General features: G+C 47.2%; 4 protein-coding genes across 4 annotated transcripts; 1 reads left to right on the top strand and 3 right to left on the bottom strand.

The window, feature by feature from the left end:
* Nucleotides 1-5: 5 nt before the first annotated feature.
* On the top strand, nucleotides 6-2,734 carry BU24DRAFT_366189 (cytochrome P450). The gene is made up of 8 exons (XM_033524304.1): nucleotides 6-490; nucleotides 542-634; nucleotides 687-756; nucleotides 807-1,374; nucleotides 1,429-1,539; nucleotides 1,610-1,874; nucleotides 1,930-2,090; nucleotides 2,143-2,734. The coding sequence occupies exons 1-8, from the start codon at nucleotides 356-358 to the stop codon at nucleotides 2,300-2,302; spliced, it is 1,563 nt and encodes a 520-aa protein (XP_033388651.1). The 5' UTR covers nucleotides 6-355; the 3' UTR covers nucleotides 2,303-2,734.
* A 970-nt stretch (nucleotides 2,735-3,704) lies between these two features.
* Nucleotides 3,705-4,688, bottom strand: BU24DRAFT_366187 (uncharacterized protein; the record flags this gene model as incomplete). The annotated part of the gene is made up of 2 exons (XM_033524303.1): nucleotides 4,500-4,688; nucleotides 3,705-4,403 (listed from the first exon to the last, which is right to left on the bottom strand). Coding segments are annotated over exons 1-2 (825 nt in total), but the record flags the coding sequence as incomplete, so codon positions are not given.
* Nucleotides 4,689-7,515: 2,827 nt separating this feature from the next.
* Nucleotides 7,516-8,412, bottom strand: BU24DRAFT_136860 (uncharacterized protein). Its single transcript, XM_033521097.1, has one exon. It carries the CDS (start codon nucleotides 8,147-8,149, stop codon nucleotides 7,682-7,684), a length of 468 nt encoding a protein of 155 aa, XP_033388649.1. The 5' UTR covers nucleotides 8,150-8,412; the 3' UTR covers nucleotides 7,516-7,681.
* Nucleotides 8,413-11,256: 2,844 nt separating this feature from the next.
* On the bottom strand, nucleotides 11,257-13,187 carry BU24DRAFT_136818 (Actin/actin-like protein). Its single transcript, XM_033521096.1, has 4 exons — nucleotides 12,731-13,187; nucleotides 12,213-12,668; nucleotides 11,833-12,147; nucleotides 11,257-11,765 (listed from the first exon to the last, which is right to left on the bottom strand). The coding sequence occupies exons 1-4, from the start codon at nucleotides 13,034-13,036 to the stop codon at nucleotides 11,703-11,705; spliced, it is 1,140 nt and encodes a 379-aa protein (XP_033388648.1). The 5' UTR covers nucleotides 13,037-13,187; the 3' UTR covers nucleotides 11,257-11,702.
* Between the last annotated feature and the right edge of the window lie 1,212 nt (nucleotides 13,188-14,399).

Below are 14,399 nucleotides of genomic sequence, written 5' to 3'. Positions count from 1 at the left end.
CTAGCGACGCCTGGGGTGTTTTCGTGATGCCTTCGTAATGCCCAATGCGTATCAATCGTTCGGCATAATTACGTGTATCTCACCATCAAGGGTAGCATTATGCTTGGATTTGATGCAAGCACCTTATGACGAAAAGACGCGCAACTATGAGTCACCAAACCTCGGTGTATCTGGTCATCGCTCCATTTGTCAAGTTCGCCCCATGAGAAATTTAACCGTCGCAATGAGACAGGGAGCTCAGTGATGTCACTGCTCTGTACTTCTTTTAATCATTATATTGCCCTGGTACCGAAAGCTGTTCTTTATAGCTAAAGTGCCTAGTTTGCAACTCTTAAGTACCCTAGACTTCTTCGATATGTTGGACGTGTTGAAAGCAACGAATAATCCTATCTTACATAATTATGGAATACTGAAAAGTCACTTATATGAAGGGAACGTGTCTGAGATTCAATGGACGTGGAATGGTATCCTTCGATCAGTATTCAGTCTGGTAAGTAAACGCTTGTGTGCCCTGCAGAGATCGGAGTTGACCGAACAATAGACCATTGCATACTTTGTCCTACAGATTTCGTACAATTTATGGTTCCACCCTCTAAGAAGATTTCCTGGTCCGTTCCTGGCCAGATCAACGCTAGTAGGAAACTCTATGATCATATGTTAATAATATTGTAGCTCACTTATTGCAGCTCTGGCGATTCTATTATTCAGTAGGTGGCCGCTTCCATCGTCATGTTGAAGCATGCCATAAACGCTATGGTGAGTTATCTCGCGTGGATTTGCGCGATTGGCACCAACATCAAAGGCAGGCGAGGTATTCCGTGTCAGTCCTAATGAACTATCGTTCTGTAGCGTCGAAGCTCGGAAGGCCATATATACCCCTCGACAAGGTGGTGCGGCAAGAATACCAAAGAACGAATTTTATGAACTGATTAACTCTGGTTTTGAGGTTGCTTCGCTGGGTACTGAAATTGACCCTGTTCTGGGTCAGAAAAAACGAGAATATTTTGCTTCGGCATTCTCAGCCAAAGGCCTAAGCCAACAAGAGCCCGCGATTCAGAGGAACATAGATGCCTGGATCCAGAAGCTAGGCCGATTGGGTACGGCCGGTGAAGGTCTTGACATGACCAAATGGTTCCAGTACCTGAGCTTTGATATCTTTGGAGAGATGGCATTTGGCGAATCCTTCGGCTGTGTCGAACAAGAAAGATCTCATTACTGGCTTGATCTAGTTCTTGGACATATGCTTGTTATTACTATCATGGATAATGTACGACGCATTCCGCTCGCTCTGTTCCTCGCGCGTTCGATACCCTCCAAGTGGACTGTTGGTATCCGCAATGTCTTCTCCCGTTTCGCCCATGAAAAGGTTTCGGCGTAAGCTTACACTGTATGAGTTATGTTATACTGGGTTTGCTGATCATATCATAGACGAATGGAAAAAACTGGCGAGCAGCATGATTTCCTTGAAAGCGTCGTTGCCATGGTTCGAAGTGGCAAGATGTCTCGAGAAGAATTGGCTTCTCACGCATCGGACTTGGCGTACGTCTTTACATAGGAGGACCACAGCCCAATTCTTATATGTAAAATGATCGCTAATCATTTCAAACAGTCTAGCGGGGGGGGACACTACTGGCACGGTCATGGCTACAACGACATACTATCTTCTTAAGCACCCGAAAATACACGAGAAGCTCAAACAGGAAGTACGATCGCACTACAGCACTTATGAAGACATTAATATTGCTTCGACGACACAGTTGATCTACCTCAACGCCGTGCTCAAAGAGAGTATGCGTATATTCCAGCCTGCTCCGCAGGGCACACCACGCAAATCACCAGGTTGGCCAGTAGGCAGCTACTATGTACCTGAAGGGGTAAATCATCAAAATGTTAAGAAGTAGCCGCTTTGTAAGCTAACAGATTGAAAAGACCGAGTTTTATGTCTCTCCTTGGGCGCTGACCCATGATGAGAAATACTTCCACGAACCGTACGCCTTCAAACCAGAACGCTGGATTGATCCAGAGTGCCGTGATACCACCGATGCGAGTCAACCTTTCAATGTTGGCCCCAGAGCCTGCCCTGGAAAACTGTAAGCGTCTGTTTTCTTTGCATCAGAACTAAAATTAGCTAACATCGACAAGTTTCGCCTATGGGCAAATGTGTTCGCAACTTACAAAAATGATTTATAGCTTTGATATGGAACTTGTGGATGAGAATCTCGATTGGGAATCCACTTGTAAAATGCATTTCCTGTGGTGGAAGCCAGAGTTGTTTGTAAGATTCAGGCCAGTTGAGGTTTAACGCAAGAAGTAAAACACCCACCCATAGTGCTGTGCAATACGATTAGTGTAGCAGTACTAGTTGACAAGACTGATTCCACTTGATGTCCGCTTGAATCAAGTCTCTGTTTGTGCACTAGAATGAGAAGTCATGATTTTCTTGCGTCACTCGGAAACGGCTTGCTTACATTCATGGACTGTATGCTTGGGCCACCTCAGGGTGGTGGACCATATCGCTTTGTCTAATCATACCAGTAATAGAATTATCGACCACGCGAAAAACCCAAGTTCAAATGGACGAGGATCTTGGCTGTATGTAATATTGGAAGCAATCTAATTCTGCTCCGATTTTCTTTCCTGATCCGTATGTCGAGCTTCACTACATTTCTCATGTATCCAATGATCCAAGAATGTACCAAAAGGGCGGTACCGAGAAACAACCAACGCTCAAGCCAGCTCTTATTGTAACCACAGTCACTGTCGATCATGTACTAATCTATAACCCCTTGAGGTAGAAGGCGCCGATTCCGGGTTGCGTGCGGCGTCGTGCATGCGGCGCAGCATCAGCAACTTTGCCCGCCATGTCGATTACAGGAGGGAAACAGATTATCAGAATCTCACGTAAGTAATATTAATTTACGACGCAACAATTGATTTTCAGTACTTGTCCAGGCTTCATCCTACTCGCTTCGTTCGCGGATGTTTGTTACTCCTTTCCAGTGAGTAATTTCATCACAAATCAAGTCTCGCCATATCCACGGCCTTCATCTTGTTCCACGGAAGCCTATAAACACGCACATACTAGATACTCGGCGGTTTTATGAAAGAAAGGAATGAACGCAACAACATTGAATGTGTTCTTCAGAGCTAAAGGGAGAACTGGATAGATCACCGTGTTGGGTTTCAGGACTGACACGAAGGTGGAAATTCCAATAATGCACTTGACTTCCGAGAGACGAGGTGCATAAGGCCGAGTACTACGAAAATATGCAAAATACAATTTGATTCTGCTTCTAGCTGGCAACAGTACACGGTTCAAACAATGTAAGCTCACACTGTGCGGTCCCATCTCCGCATCTGTCCATCCAGGGCAGACATAATCCACCAAAAAGTCAGATATCGCTTGATTAGGGCTAGTGAGGGCTGAGAAGCATTTAGCTGGCTATGTTACTGAGTGCGCTACAGTCAACGCTTCGAATTTGTTTCCGTGTATCATCATGATTCGTCCACATGGTTTCAGTGACATAATTCGTGCTCTAGTTACTGTCCATCATCTTATAGAGCGCAACATCTACCTATCATTAATCTAATTACATCGAATCGGTAATGAAAATCCTACCCCCGAAATTATCACCAAACCTGTCGACTAACCATAGCTATCATCTAGCCAAGGAGTTGTGCCTCGACTTCGAGTTTGCACTGACCCAGTTGACGGCCCTCTCGAACCCGTTCTGTCCGGTCCGAAAGTCGACAACTGCTTGCATCACTTCTGCCTTGCTGGTCGCAACGAAGGGCCCATATTGCACCACAGGTTGGTCGAGCGGCATCCCCGCGATGATGATAAAGCTTGCCTCATCCGAGGCACCTTCGACAGCTTCGACTCCAACACTATCCCCCTCTTTTTCGAGGACAACATTGGTAAAGCGATTGTATGTTCGCGTCTGATCGCCATCTTCCACAGAGATCTCTCCTGATAGAACATACAGGAACGCATTCCATCCTTTAGGTAAAGGAAGCTTGAATTTGCCCTTTGGCAGAAGCACGAAGTGCAAAAACCAAACCGGTGTATAGCTCAGCTCTTTCCAACTCTCCACTCCGAAAGCTTGTCCACTTATAACCTTGCATTTAACCTTTCCATCATCCGCTACTGCGTGTGGTATATCTTTAGCTTTGAGGTTGCGATACCTTGGCTCGCAGTACTTGAGCGCCTTAGGCAGATCTACCCATAATTGCAAACCAATGTTCGGCGTGTCCTCAGAATCCACGCGTGGAATTTCGGAATGCATGATGCCACGGCCTGCAGTCATGAATTGTAGGTCCCCAGCTTCGAGAGTGCCATGGTTACCCGCGAAGTCTTCGTGGTCAATACCACCTGAGAGAACATAGCTTATGGTCTCCTGCCCCTGGTTTTTGTCAGCAAATCCGGACCCTGATGTCAATCATATCCACCGATAGTAAGTCATGTGGTGATAAAGATGTTGGCAGGACAGGCTACCCACACGATGAGGATGATCCGGCGCACCTGCATTACCTGCACTGCCTAATCTGCTGTCCAAGTGATCGAGCATCAGAAAAGGTGTGAGATTGCGCAACTGTGAAGTCCCGATCGAGCGTCGCACACGCATTCCTGCTCCTTCTTCAACTTCGATGGCAATGTGCGCTTGGGCAATGTGTCGTGGTGAAGTTATTGTGTATAACTCGTTGGGTATGACTGGAAGGCCTTCAAAGGACTGCCCTTTAGTGAAAATCGGCATGATGCAAAATGAGCGCAAAGGTGCAAGCCACTATAATCAACACAGAGATACAAAAAGAGGATAATTCCAAGATGATATTAAAACTTCAAGTGCACGAGAGAAATTGTAGTTTCTGGAAATACATAAAGGATTACCCTAGCAACCAGGCATCGACTTAGTAAAGTGTTGGAAATCATTATCAATTTTACCATGTGCGAAAGTAGTCTGCTATGGCAGCTACCTAGATATGGAGCGTGCAAGATCCCCACACTATACAATATGATGGCGACTTGGAGAAGAGAAGTCGAGAGATTACCAATCATGCCGGGACGGAAGCCAACTTACGGAATGCTCGGCATCTCATCACTCCCGCTTCCGGTGTATCATTCATACTATTGTATGTAACCGAATGTATACAATGCGATACAAAAGTTACGGCAATACTTTCTAAATCAGTGCTCATGCAATCCCAAGTAGCTAAAATAAACCATCCATCTCGACCGTAGGCGCGATTACTGAATGGATCGACCTTCATCCTTCAGCTTTGTGGATGGACTCAGAGCTGTAAGCACCCCATTTGCAAGTGCGCCCTGATACTGCCAGAAAATCTGCATCGATCTCAATTACTCCATATATACAAGTTCTGGTCATTGTCTGATCAACTAGGTCTCTTTCGCGTTTTGTCGACATCTCACACTTCCGTTCAGTAACTGTTCACTTCTCGAAGGAGTGCCCCGGGGCATATGTGTGGAGTAAGAAAATGACCGAAAGCGAGCCGAGACAGCAGTCACTACTGGCCAGCATATGAAGGATCTTCTGCAAAGAGTCAAGTTTTGCCAAGTAGAAAGCTGGTTGTGGTAGGTTATACCAAAAGGTGGATCTACCAGGCCAGGCGATAGGGTTGCACGCAAGTCGTTGAAGAGATGTGAATGCTGAAGGACGGTGAAAATCTATGCTATTCGTATAGACGCCTCTGTAGGAGGGAGCATCACAGGCACGACGTGCAATTGGTGGATAGGTAGGATAATAAGATATTTGCCTCTGTCGATAGGCCTCTGTCGGCGGGTAGATGATGTCTCGATCTCCCTCGGCAGCCCTAATCAATCTATGTGCATCCTGCATAGTGCCTATTCCTATACACGCGATCCCCGAATAACTTCATCTATTCTGCTACACCACGATGCGCAAGACTCTTCATAGTAGTTATGGTTCCATAGGTACATTACATGGAGCATCCAATGGCGTGCTATAACAATGTCGAGTCAATTATCTGATAGTAAATGGAATGTTGTCACGCATAGTGGAAAACTTGTTTGCCCTAATTCTTCTATGGTGAAAGTAAGACCTGACTGAGCCGCTTTGATTGCCTTGAAGTTTTGACGATCGATCTTATGAGGAGAAGTAAATATCATCGGAGAGCCCGCCGCCGTTGATTTTAGCTGGCAGGGGCTTTGAATGATTCATATAAGTCAACTCTGCCTTGTAGTTGCGGCATCTGGCACTTGCTACATCTAATTTCTGTAGCCTCTTTGGAGCTTAGGTGGCTACTGCAATCACTTGGTACACAGTTGGCATATTCGGCTTTGGTGTGCTTGGTCTGAAGAGGAGGATATGCTCCTTTCATATCTAGAGATGCGGTATGGAAGAATACAACAAAATATGATGAACTTCATATCACATATGAACCAAAGAGTATACAGTGTTCATGCAAACGTAGATCCATGCTTGTTCCTTTCAAAACGTGGTTTTGTAGCCTTGTGTGGGGTTGTCTTCGTTGTAGTTTCAGCTTTCGTCATGATATGTCCATGCGTTCATTATTGTAACTTTTAAAATATCATGAGAAGTATCAATAGCAAGGATGTGCTATCAACGATAATAGAGGAAGCTTCGTGCCTGGCCTAGTTCTCTTTGGAGATTGATGGTCACATAACCACGGGCTATGGATATGAGAGGACATTAAGCGACAACTGGACTACATCATTTTAATGGAGAATGTATGCTATGAGCCATGCCAGGAATCAAATAGCTCTTCGAAACGGCTCGTCGTTAACTACCGGTCAATTTAGAAGAAGATGAAGAAGAATGTAATAATAAGTACAAGGGTAGAATATGTCAAATCAATTCCAGAATTTTCTTAGCCAATCATATTGAGAGGTTGGTTGCCAGGGAACGCGAGACCAGACAACTGCTTATTTTGGGACTAGCGTTGCACTAGCGATACAACGCCGAAATTGCGGGGAAGCCTTAGTCGTGGACATATGGAGTACGCCACTTTGTAGGATTCTGACGGGGACAGAGGAGGCGAGCCTAAACTGGCAAACTCCTACGGGGCTAAATAGCCAGGCTACGTTGCACTGAGGGTTTGCTATTGACGGAACGAAGTGTCACGAAGAAGAGGACGTGACTGTAACTTGAAAACTATTCACCACAAGAATGCGGAATAACCTCATGAATCAGAAAGTTGAAGAATTGAATTGTATTAAGCCCACAAGGGACTAATAAGTTATGTGAACAGCGACCACGATAGTTTCGTCCATAATGAACTACTCCATGGGTTGCGAAAATGTAAACAATGATAGTTATGTGGACATCATTGGTCCAAGCCCTCACCGGCATCCCGGGGTATATCCTTCGCCGCTGGTTGTAAAATAGAATGAAAACGCTGAAGCCCTCTTCGCGAGGAGTCAAGGGACGCTGCTCTTCTCACGGGTATCAAGGAACTTTTGAATTCCGGAGGGTAGGTAGATAGGTAGGATCCATGACCTCGGTGGGTGTGATATAAACGCAAAACTTTTTGGTGTACAGACGTACAAGGTTGGTGGCCAGTGATACAAAGGAAATTCAAAAGATGGAAACCCCAAACGCCTTGCTCGTAATGCCCGATGGTGACGATGATGCGAAGTCGATGATAGATGATGGATTATTCGTTCGTCCCAAAGATTCATGTATCATGACTGGCGAGAGAACTGCCGGCTGACCTTGTGCCAGGCACCTTCAAGGCTTCGTCGAACGCCAGCCTCCGAATCAGAGGAGAGGGTGGAGGAGGCGGAGTTTTGGCGAGCGCAACGCGGTTGGAGGTCATCGACGAGGTTTCCAGCGCCTCCACGGCCAATGTGATAGACAGGAGCGGCATGTTCCCTCAAGCGTTCTTGCTGTGCAAGCTCCTCGTCGAAAGAGAACATGGCCCGTTCTTTCTCGCGATGGACGTTACCAGCGCCACCTCGCCCTGAGGTGAAGAGAGCATTGTGAGGAGGAGGGGTGAGCTTAACGCGAGAAGCAGGGCCTGTTGCAGAGCGACCATCTGTGACGTTCTTGGGGTTGACGCGAGTTACATTGCCTGCACCACCACGGCCAGAATGGTAGATGTTGGATGAGGGCACCGAAGGGTGAGGCTCAGTGATGTGGTAGGAAGGCATTGTGATTGTTTGATGATGTTGGTCGATTCGTTGGTGTATTAGTTGGGCTTGTTGAATGATATGATGCTGATATATGTTTGTGTATTGCTGTATGTAGGTACCCGTCGAAGATCTGGGGAAGGGTAGCGTACGGGAGTTGACAAGTAGTGGAAGATCTTTTGGTATTGGTGACTGATGATCCAAAAACTAGCTTCCCCAGACGGGTGGACTCTATTTTATATATGTCCAGACGAGGGACGGAGACTAAAAGGCAAGGCAGGGGAACATTGGCAGGGTGTGGTGTCAGAGAGTCACGGTGGCATCCGAACAAAGTCTGTTACAGCACGCAAGAAGGACCAGAATTTTCAGCGCCAGCCAGATCATCATGACACAGCACGCGGGCCGTAGACTCCCCTGGACTGCCCTGGATGGAGCTGGATGGAGCTGGGGTGGTGCGCGGTTGCTTGGGGTGGAACTCAGCACTTTGCAGTTAACGGCAAAGGGGGCGCCATCACAGGACCGACGGACAACGAGCCAGGCAGCGTGAAATGGGCACGAGAGTCAATGAAAGTCCGCGAAAGGTAGGACAATGCGGCAATAGAGGGGTTAGGATGGGGACTATGGGATTGATTGTTGGGCCCAGGTACAGCATTGCGGTATGCAGACAAAGAGGGGGAGCACGGCGCCGAGGCGTTGGAATTGGAGGAGGCATTTTTTCTTTAGGGAGAACAAGTTTACTACATACTCGGTACGGTATTAAGTTACTATGTAAGTTTAGAATCCAAGGAGGGGGTGGGGCTGCTAACATTTTTTTTTTTTGTTTCTCTCCCTTCCAAGTGGACAATTCGAGAAGTGGTAAGTAATAATAAGAATAGTTAATACAGTATTACAAGTAATAGTTGTAGGTAACTACACCGTATGTACGAGGTAGTTCTTGGCTCGAGTTCTCATAGCGTAATGGGGCGTCTAGTCTGGCCAGTAGTAGGCCAGTAGTAGACCATAGTAGGCCATAGTAGGCCATAGTAGGCCACTGTAGGCGTAATGGCGAATGCCCACCTGACTGGAAAAATCCACTCACGAGTCCACGAACCTGGTCATTCGAACTCTTTTCCCCATTGTCTGTTGTTTCTGTTACCCCCAGGAAACTGTGAACACGACACAATCCAGCAACTAAGAATAATTACATCCCTCTATTAGGAGCACCCTGCAGGAGTAATTAGGTAGGTACTGGCATCGTCATCGTCATCGCGGACTTCCCCATCGGCTACTGCAAATTCCGCCATCTTCTCTTCCTCCATAGGTGCCTATGTGCAGAATTTTCTCTTCCAGTGCACACGCAGTTCACGGCCCCTCTTTTTTTCCACTCTTCTTTTCGAAGTTTTTTTTGTTCTTCTTGCCCCAGATTAAATTAGACGCCATCATCGAACACATCGAAACAATAATAGTACCGCTTGTGTCGAAGACTGTGTTTCGATGGATTCGCCAAGTGCCCCAGACGTCACAGTCCTCGGACCTCGTAGATCACATCCATTCAAACTTACGCTGTACTTCGTACAGAACCTCGAGTAGATGGTACCTGAAAGCAATCAAAATGGAAAGGAAATGTGCCGCACTAACCTTGTATTGTCAAACTCTTTCAATCTGCTGTTCCTGTTAAATCCTCTACCTCGTGAGTTGCCACGTTCTACTGTCTAGTCATAACCCCCCTACTTCCAAAATTTTATCATTGCACGCTACGTTCACCATAACTCCAGTGCCAGGTAGCTAACTATACTCAATTATCTCTACTGCGTCTGATTTCTTGAGCAGCTGAAAGGAAAAAGGGAAGAAAGGAGATCAAACTGGTACAGAGTACAGTGAAAGAACATCGACGCCCGGCTTCTCGAGCGTTCTATTCGGATTCCGATTCCTTTGTGGTCAGCGCATGACGTCGAGCATCGTGACCTCGTGGCCTCGGTCTATGCCTATCAAATACTTAACCTACTCATTACACGGTCACGCTGCCACGCACACTCCTAGCAACTGCTCGAGGTTAAGTCTTCACGTCTTACGAGTCGCAATTACCAACGTTAGTATGTAAGAGTAGCAAACTGCACTCTGCTGTACCTTGTAGTTACGGGCTTGGACCTGTCCTGGATAAGCGAGGCATGGTCACCAGACAGTCATCCTGAGCTGAGGCGCCAAACTCAGGGGCCAAAAATCTCATTGTCATCATTCATCACCCGCTCTGTCAAGTATCATCATCATTTTCTTGACCATACTGTACCGCGGGTGATTGGTACATGTAAGTAAGGTACACGCAATCCGTTCGAGAATAGCAATAATAATGGTGACGAAGCCCGAATATGCTCGTACCTGCAACTTGCAAGTATAATGTGCCACGTTAGTGTCACATGGTGTCATCTGGCGCGATCGCTCGAATGCATCACGGCATCAAACACTCTTCTTGCTCCTCGTGAGTCGTGCAGTCGTGCACCTCCTGATCTGATTCACTACCGCCTCACGATCCTTGGCATTCCCCATCTCTACCACGTAGTCTCATCGTCATCAATTAGTTATTCTGCTGTTGCGACTACGTGCCCCTTTCACTACCGGCCACCTCATTCTTGGTTTTCACGTTCGTTTCTATCCCCGAGCACCCCGGCAGTGCTGCAATACCGAGTAGTACATATCACAGCGTGACAGACTAATTGGTTGGCTGGCTGGCTACTCGTAATTGCATTATTGACTTACTTAACTCACTCTATGTTGAATCATTTCCTACATGATACTATGCTCCCAAATGCTAACGGGGTATCCCTCTGTGCGCAAGAAAAGACAACGCCATGCATGCATCGCAAATGTGCAGAAGCGCAAAAGCTTCGATTCCAAAGTGAATGCGAAACCACAATCATTCATGGAATGGAAAAAAAAGAAAAACTCCCCTCATGCACACCCTACCCCTTCATGATGCCAACTGCCTATTCCCTACTCGTAGTTTGAGCGAGTACGTTACGGTAGTAATCCCGCGGCAATTAATTGTCGTCAGCCAAAATTAAGTAAGAGAAACTCCGTCCTCCACAGGATGGTGGCACGGTTGTAAAGCCGTCGATCATGGGGCTCAACACTATGCGGGGAACTTGGGACTAAATCCTAGCATTCCCGCATACCATCGTTGCCCAAGCAAGGTACGAGTACGAATCGAGGAGAAGTACCATAGGCGTTATTACCGTACCCGTGCCGTACGTAAACGCCTCTCCTCACCTCTCATCATCTGTACACGCGCATCGCACACCACGCATCCCCGCATCCACGCCATCACGCACCAAGTCATCCACACTACTTGTAGTACTTTTACCTGCACATCCGGCTTCCCTTCCGATGTCCCTTCCGATATGCTGCCTGCCTAATTTGGCAGCTTGGCATTGGGGCAAATCCCCGATCTCGTGACTAAAAGGTCTCGATCCAAAATGCAAGTGTCATGCACCTCGTCCGAGCTAGCCATCCTCTTCTTGTTGTGGAGGCGGGAGGCGGGCTGTGGAGAACCGCAAAACATGGACAACAAATCATGTCCCCGGCTCCGACTGAGAGGCGCTTACGCGAACTTCGTGTGAATGATGTCCGGATTCTCTTGCCATTCATCTTTCTCAACCCACATCTGCGTGCATAGCCGCGTCAGCATCTCATCAGGTACATGGCATACAAACGCCGGGAACCTCACTTACCTTTTTGAAGGTACTCAGACCCGCGAGAATGCTACCCCCGGTCCATGTCGTGTAGATTCGCTCGGGGGGTGCCAGAATCTTGATTCGCATGTCTTTTACAGCTAATCGTTGCACCTCATGAAGCAATCGGTTGCCGAAGCCCTTTGTCAGAGTCGAGCCGCCGGAGAGCACTATGTTGCCGTAGAGTGCCTTTCGAAGGTCCATGTCAGTTCGGTGTATGGCCTCAACCACAATCTGGTGAACACCAGGGTACTCCAGTCCGATGATCTCGGGGTTGAATAAAATCTCAGGTGCTCGGAACCTTTCCGCTCCGATCTTGTTTCATGTCAGCCCGGGGCACGATAAGATATGCCAGACATTGATTCCATGATTCCACTTACTTTGAGTTTTTGTCCATCTGGTAGAGTGTATTCGACGCTCTTCCCGTCTGTCCTTGCAGCTCCTGACCATTCTTTCTCCTCCTTGGCAGGGTCAAGCGCCACGTAACCTGTGGTTTCCTTTATGTTCTTGACCGTTTCTTTCTCTGCACTTGTGTGGAAAACTCGCCCACTTTTCCGGAGCAATTGCTGCATATGCTCTGTAACGTCCCTTCCGGCCACATCAATTCGCCTGATACTATTCGGTATAGCGAACCCTTGGAAAACTGGCACAGCGTGGGACACCCCATCGCCCGAGTCCAGAACGATGCCTGTAGTCTTCCCTGATGCATATAGCGAGAGGACCGCTTGCACTGATGTATACATGGCGGGAACGTTGAAGGTCTCAAAGAGGATTTGTGCTGCCGTGTCGCGATTTTCTCGAGGGTTTAGTGGGGGTTCTGTCAAGAGGACGGGATGCTGTGGCAGGTGTGGTCAGCATCTGGCGGTGGGTAGAATACTGGGGATGCTCTATTACTCACATCCTCGCTCACAGTTTTCAACTCCTCTTGGTAAACATATTGCCATATCCTTTCCATGTCGTCCCAATCTGTGACTATGCCATGCTCCAACGGGTAATTTATTTTGAACAAGCCCCTGTACTGCTGTGCCTGAGGCCCGATGAACACATCGCCCTCCAGAGCGCCTGCCATGGTCCGCACATGCTTCGGCCGACCAACAAAAGAAGGGAAATAGCATTTCGGCACATCTTGCCCTGCGAAGCCAGCTCTGATGGTACCGCTGCCGTTGTCTAACACAATGGGAGCATTGTGCAGGCGAGAACCCATTGCGGGGTAGAGAACGGGCTTCGTGGGAGCAAAGGTCGAGAATCGCGAGAGGATTTGCAGGCTCAGCTCAAAGTATTAGAGTGAAGCTGGTAAGCAGAGAGAGTCGCTGATAAGGTTTCCTACACAAAAAGGTGAGCTCCAAGTCGCGAATACCAACGACGCGAAATTGGGCAGTCGGGATCGACAGGGATTGAGCTTAGTGCTCGGGCACGTGATATGTGCAATAACCATCATTGACCACATGTCTTGGCATTGTCCTAGAATGAGAACCAACCAGTGAAGAAATGACCAAAATTTCTTGAGGTTACAAGAACAGTTCGATGTTAGCACATCCCCAGAAGTCAGAAAAGGTCAAATTGACGCCCCGGCATGTACAACTTGGATCACTTAGTAAATAAAGAGACAGCAAGCTTATACCCCTTACAATGTAGGCCAACATCTATGTGTCGTACAGATAGAATCAGATTGCCAATGGACAAACTCAACATAGACAGCGCACAAGCTTTTGCATGGATGTGGTGTGATATAGTAGGCCCTATCATTGCTTGTTTCATATTTCAACACCGCATTCGACTCAACATCCATCCGACACAACTACAAGAATTATTCGTCCACGTCTACAGTGCGCGAAGACCGAAAACACACTCCCTTTACACGTCTAATCATGCTGTATTAAATGTGTTCCAAAATGCTCTGCGTTCTAGCCTGGCGAAGAAATAAGCAGAAACGTTCCATGAATCGCGACCGTAATCCTCCTGGATTTACAGCGACGCTAAGTGGAAGAAGGCCGAGCCAATAGCTCTTGCAATATCAGCATAACCGATTGGTACTCTATCGTTGCCTCTGAATAAAGTATCAGAGACTAAGTCAACATCATCATCTTCCTCCAGGCGATGGGAAAAGGCAATCTCGCTTGGATCAGAAAGAAACATGGGGTCCGGAATTACAGTATCCGACCTCCACCAACCAAACTTCTTAAACCTCTATACGGTACAACCCACCATGCTTGTGATTCGAGAGGATAGCGAGAAAGGGTATGCATGGAGTTACCAAGCAGTAGAGAACGAAAGAGATAACTTGGGGTAGTCAAGAAGGGATAGGATTTCTGTTAGGGGAAGCATACGACCCAAACAGTCTCGAAGGAGAGGGTTGGATCCTCAAGTAGCCGAGCAGCACATCAACATGATTGGACAAGCTGGCAAATGCTAATAGATGGCGGATCTTTAATGCATCAGGGGTGAGTTCACATTATGCGGTGGAAGGGTAGCGAATATGTAATCAAATAGGAAAACACAGCTCTTCACGAGCTCGATGCTTTCATATGCGGTCATCACCGTATTAATAAGTGTAGGAAGCGTCAGGA

Source organism: Aaosphaeria arxii (assembly GCF_010015735.1).
Source record: "Aaosphaeria arxii CBS 175.79 unplaced genomic scaffold BU24scaffold_2, whole genome shotgun sequence".
NCBI lineage: Eukaryota > Fungi > Ascomycota > Dothideomycetes > Pleosporales > Aaosphaeria > Aaosphaeria arxii.
The sequence above is the reverse complement of the archived record's forward strand: the minus strand, read 5'-3'. Positions and strand labels throughout refer to the sequence as shown.

What these genes read in the sequence shown, in the direction of transcription:
- BU24DRAFT_366189 (XM_033524304.1), top strand. Translation starts at nt 356, where the DNA reads ATGTTGGACGTGTTGAAAGCAACGAATAATCCTATCTTACATAATTAT. An exon ending in TTCGATCAGTATTCAGTCTG is followed by an intron (nt 491 to 541) that starts GTAAGTAAACGC and finishes ACCGAACAATAG; the next exon opens with ACCATTGCATACTTTGTCCT. An exon ending in AGAGCCTGCCCTGGAAAACT is followed by an intron (nt 2,091 to 2,142) that starts GTAAGCGTCTGT and finishes AACATCGACAAG; the next exon opens with TTTCGCCTATGGGCAAATGT.
- BU24DRAFT_136860 (XM_033521097.1), bottom strand. Translation starts at nt 8,149, where the DNA reads ATGCCTTCCTACCACATCACTGAGCCTCACCCTTCGGTGCCCTCATCC.
- BU24DRAFT_136818 (XM_033521096.1), bottom strand. Translation starts at nt 13,036, where the DNA reads ATGGGTTCTCGCCTGCACAATGCTCCCATTGTGTTAGACAACGGCAGC. An exon ending in TGAAAACTGTGAGCGAGGAT is followed by an intron (nt 12,669 to 12,730) that starts GTGAGTAATAGA and finishes CACCTGCCACAG; the next exon opens with CATCCCGTCCTCTTGACAGA. An exon ending in CAGATGGACAAAAACTCAAA is followed by an intron (nt 12,148 to 12,212) that starts GTAAGTGGAATC and finishes ACATGAAACAAG; the next exon opens with ATCGGAGCGGAAAGGTTCCG.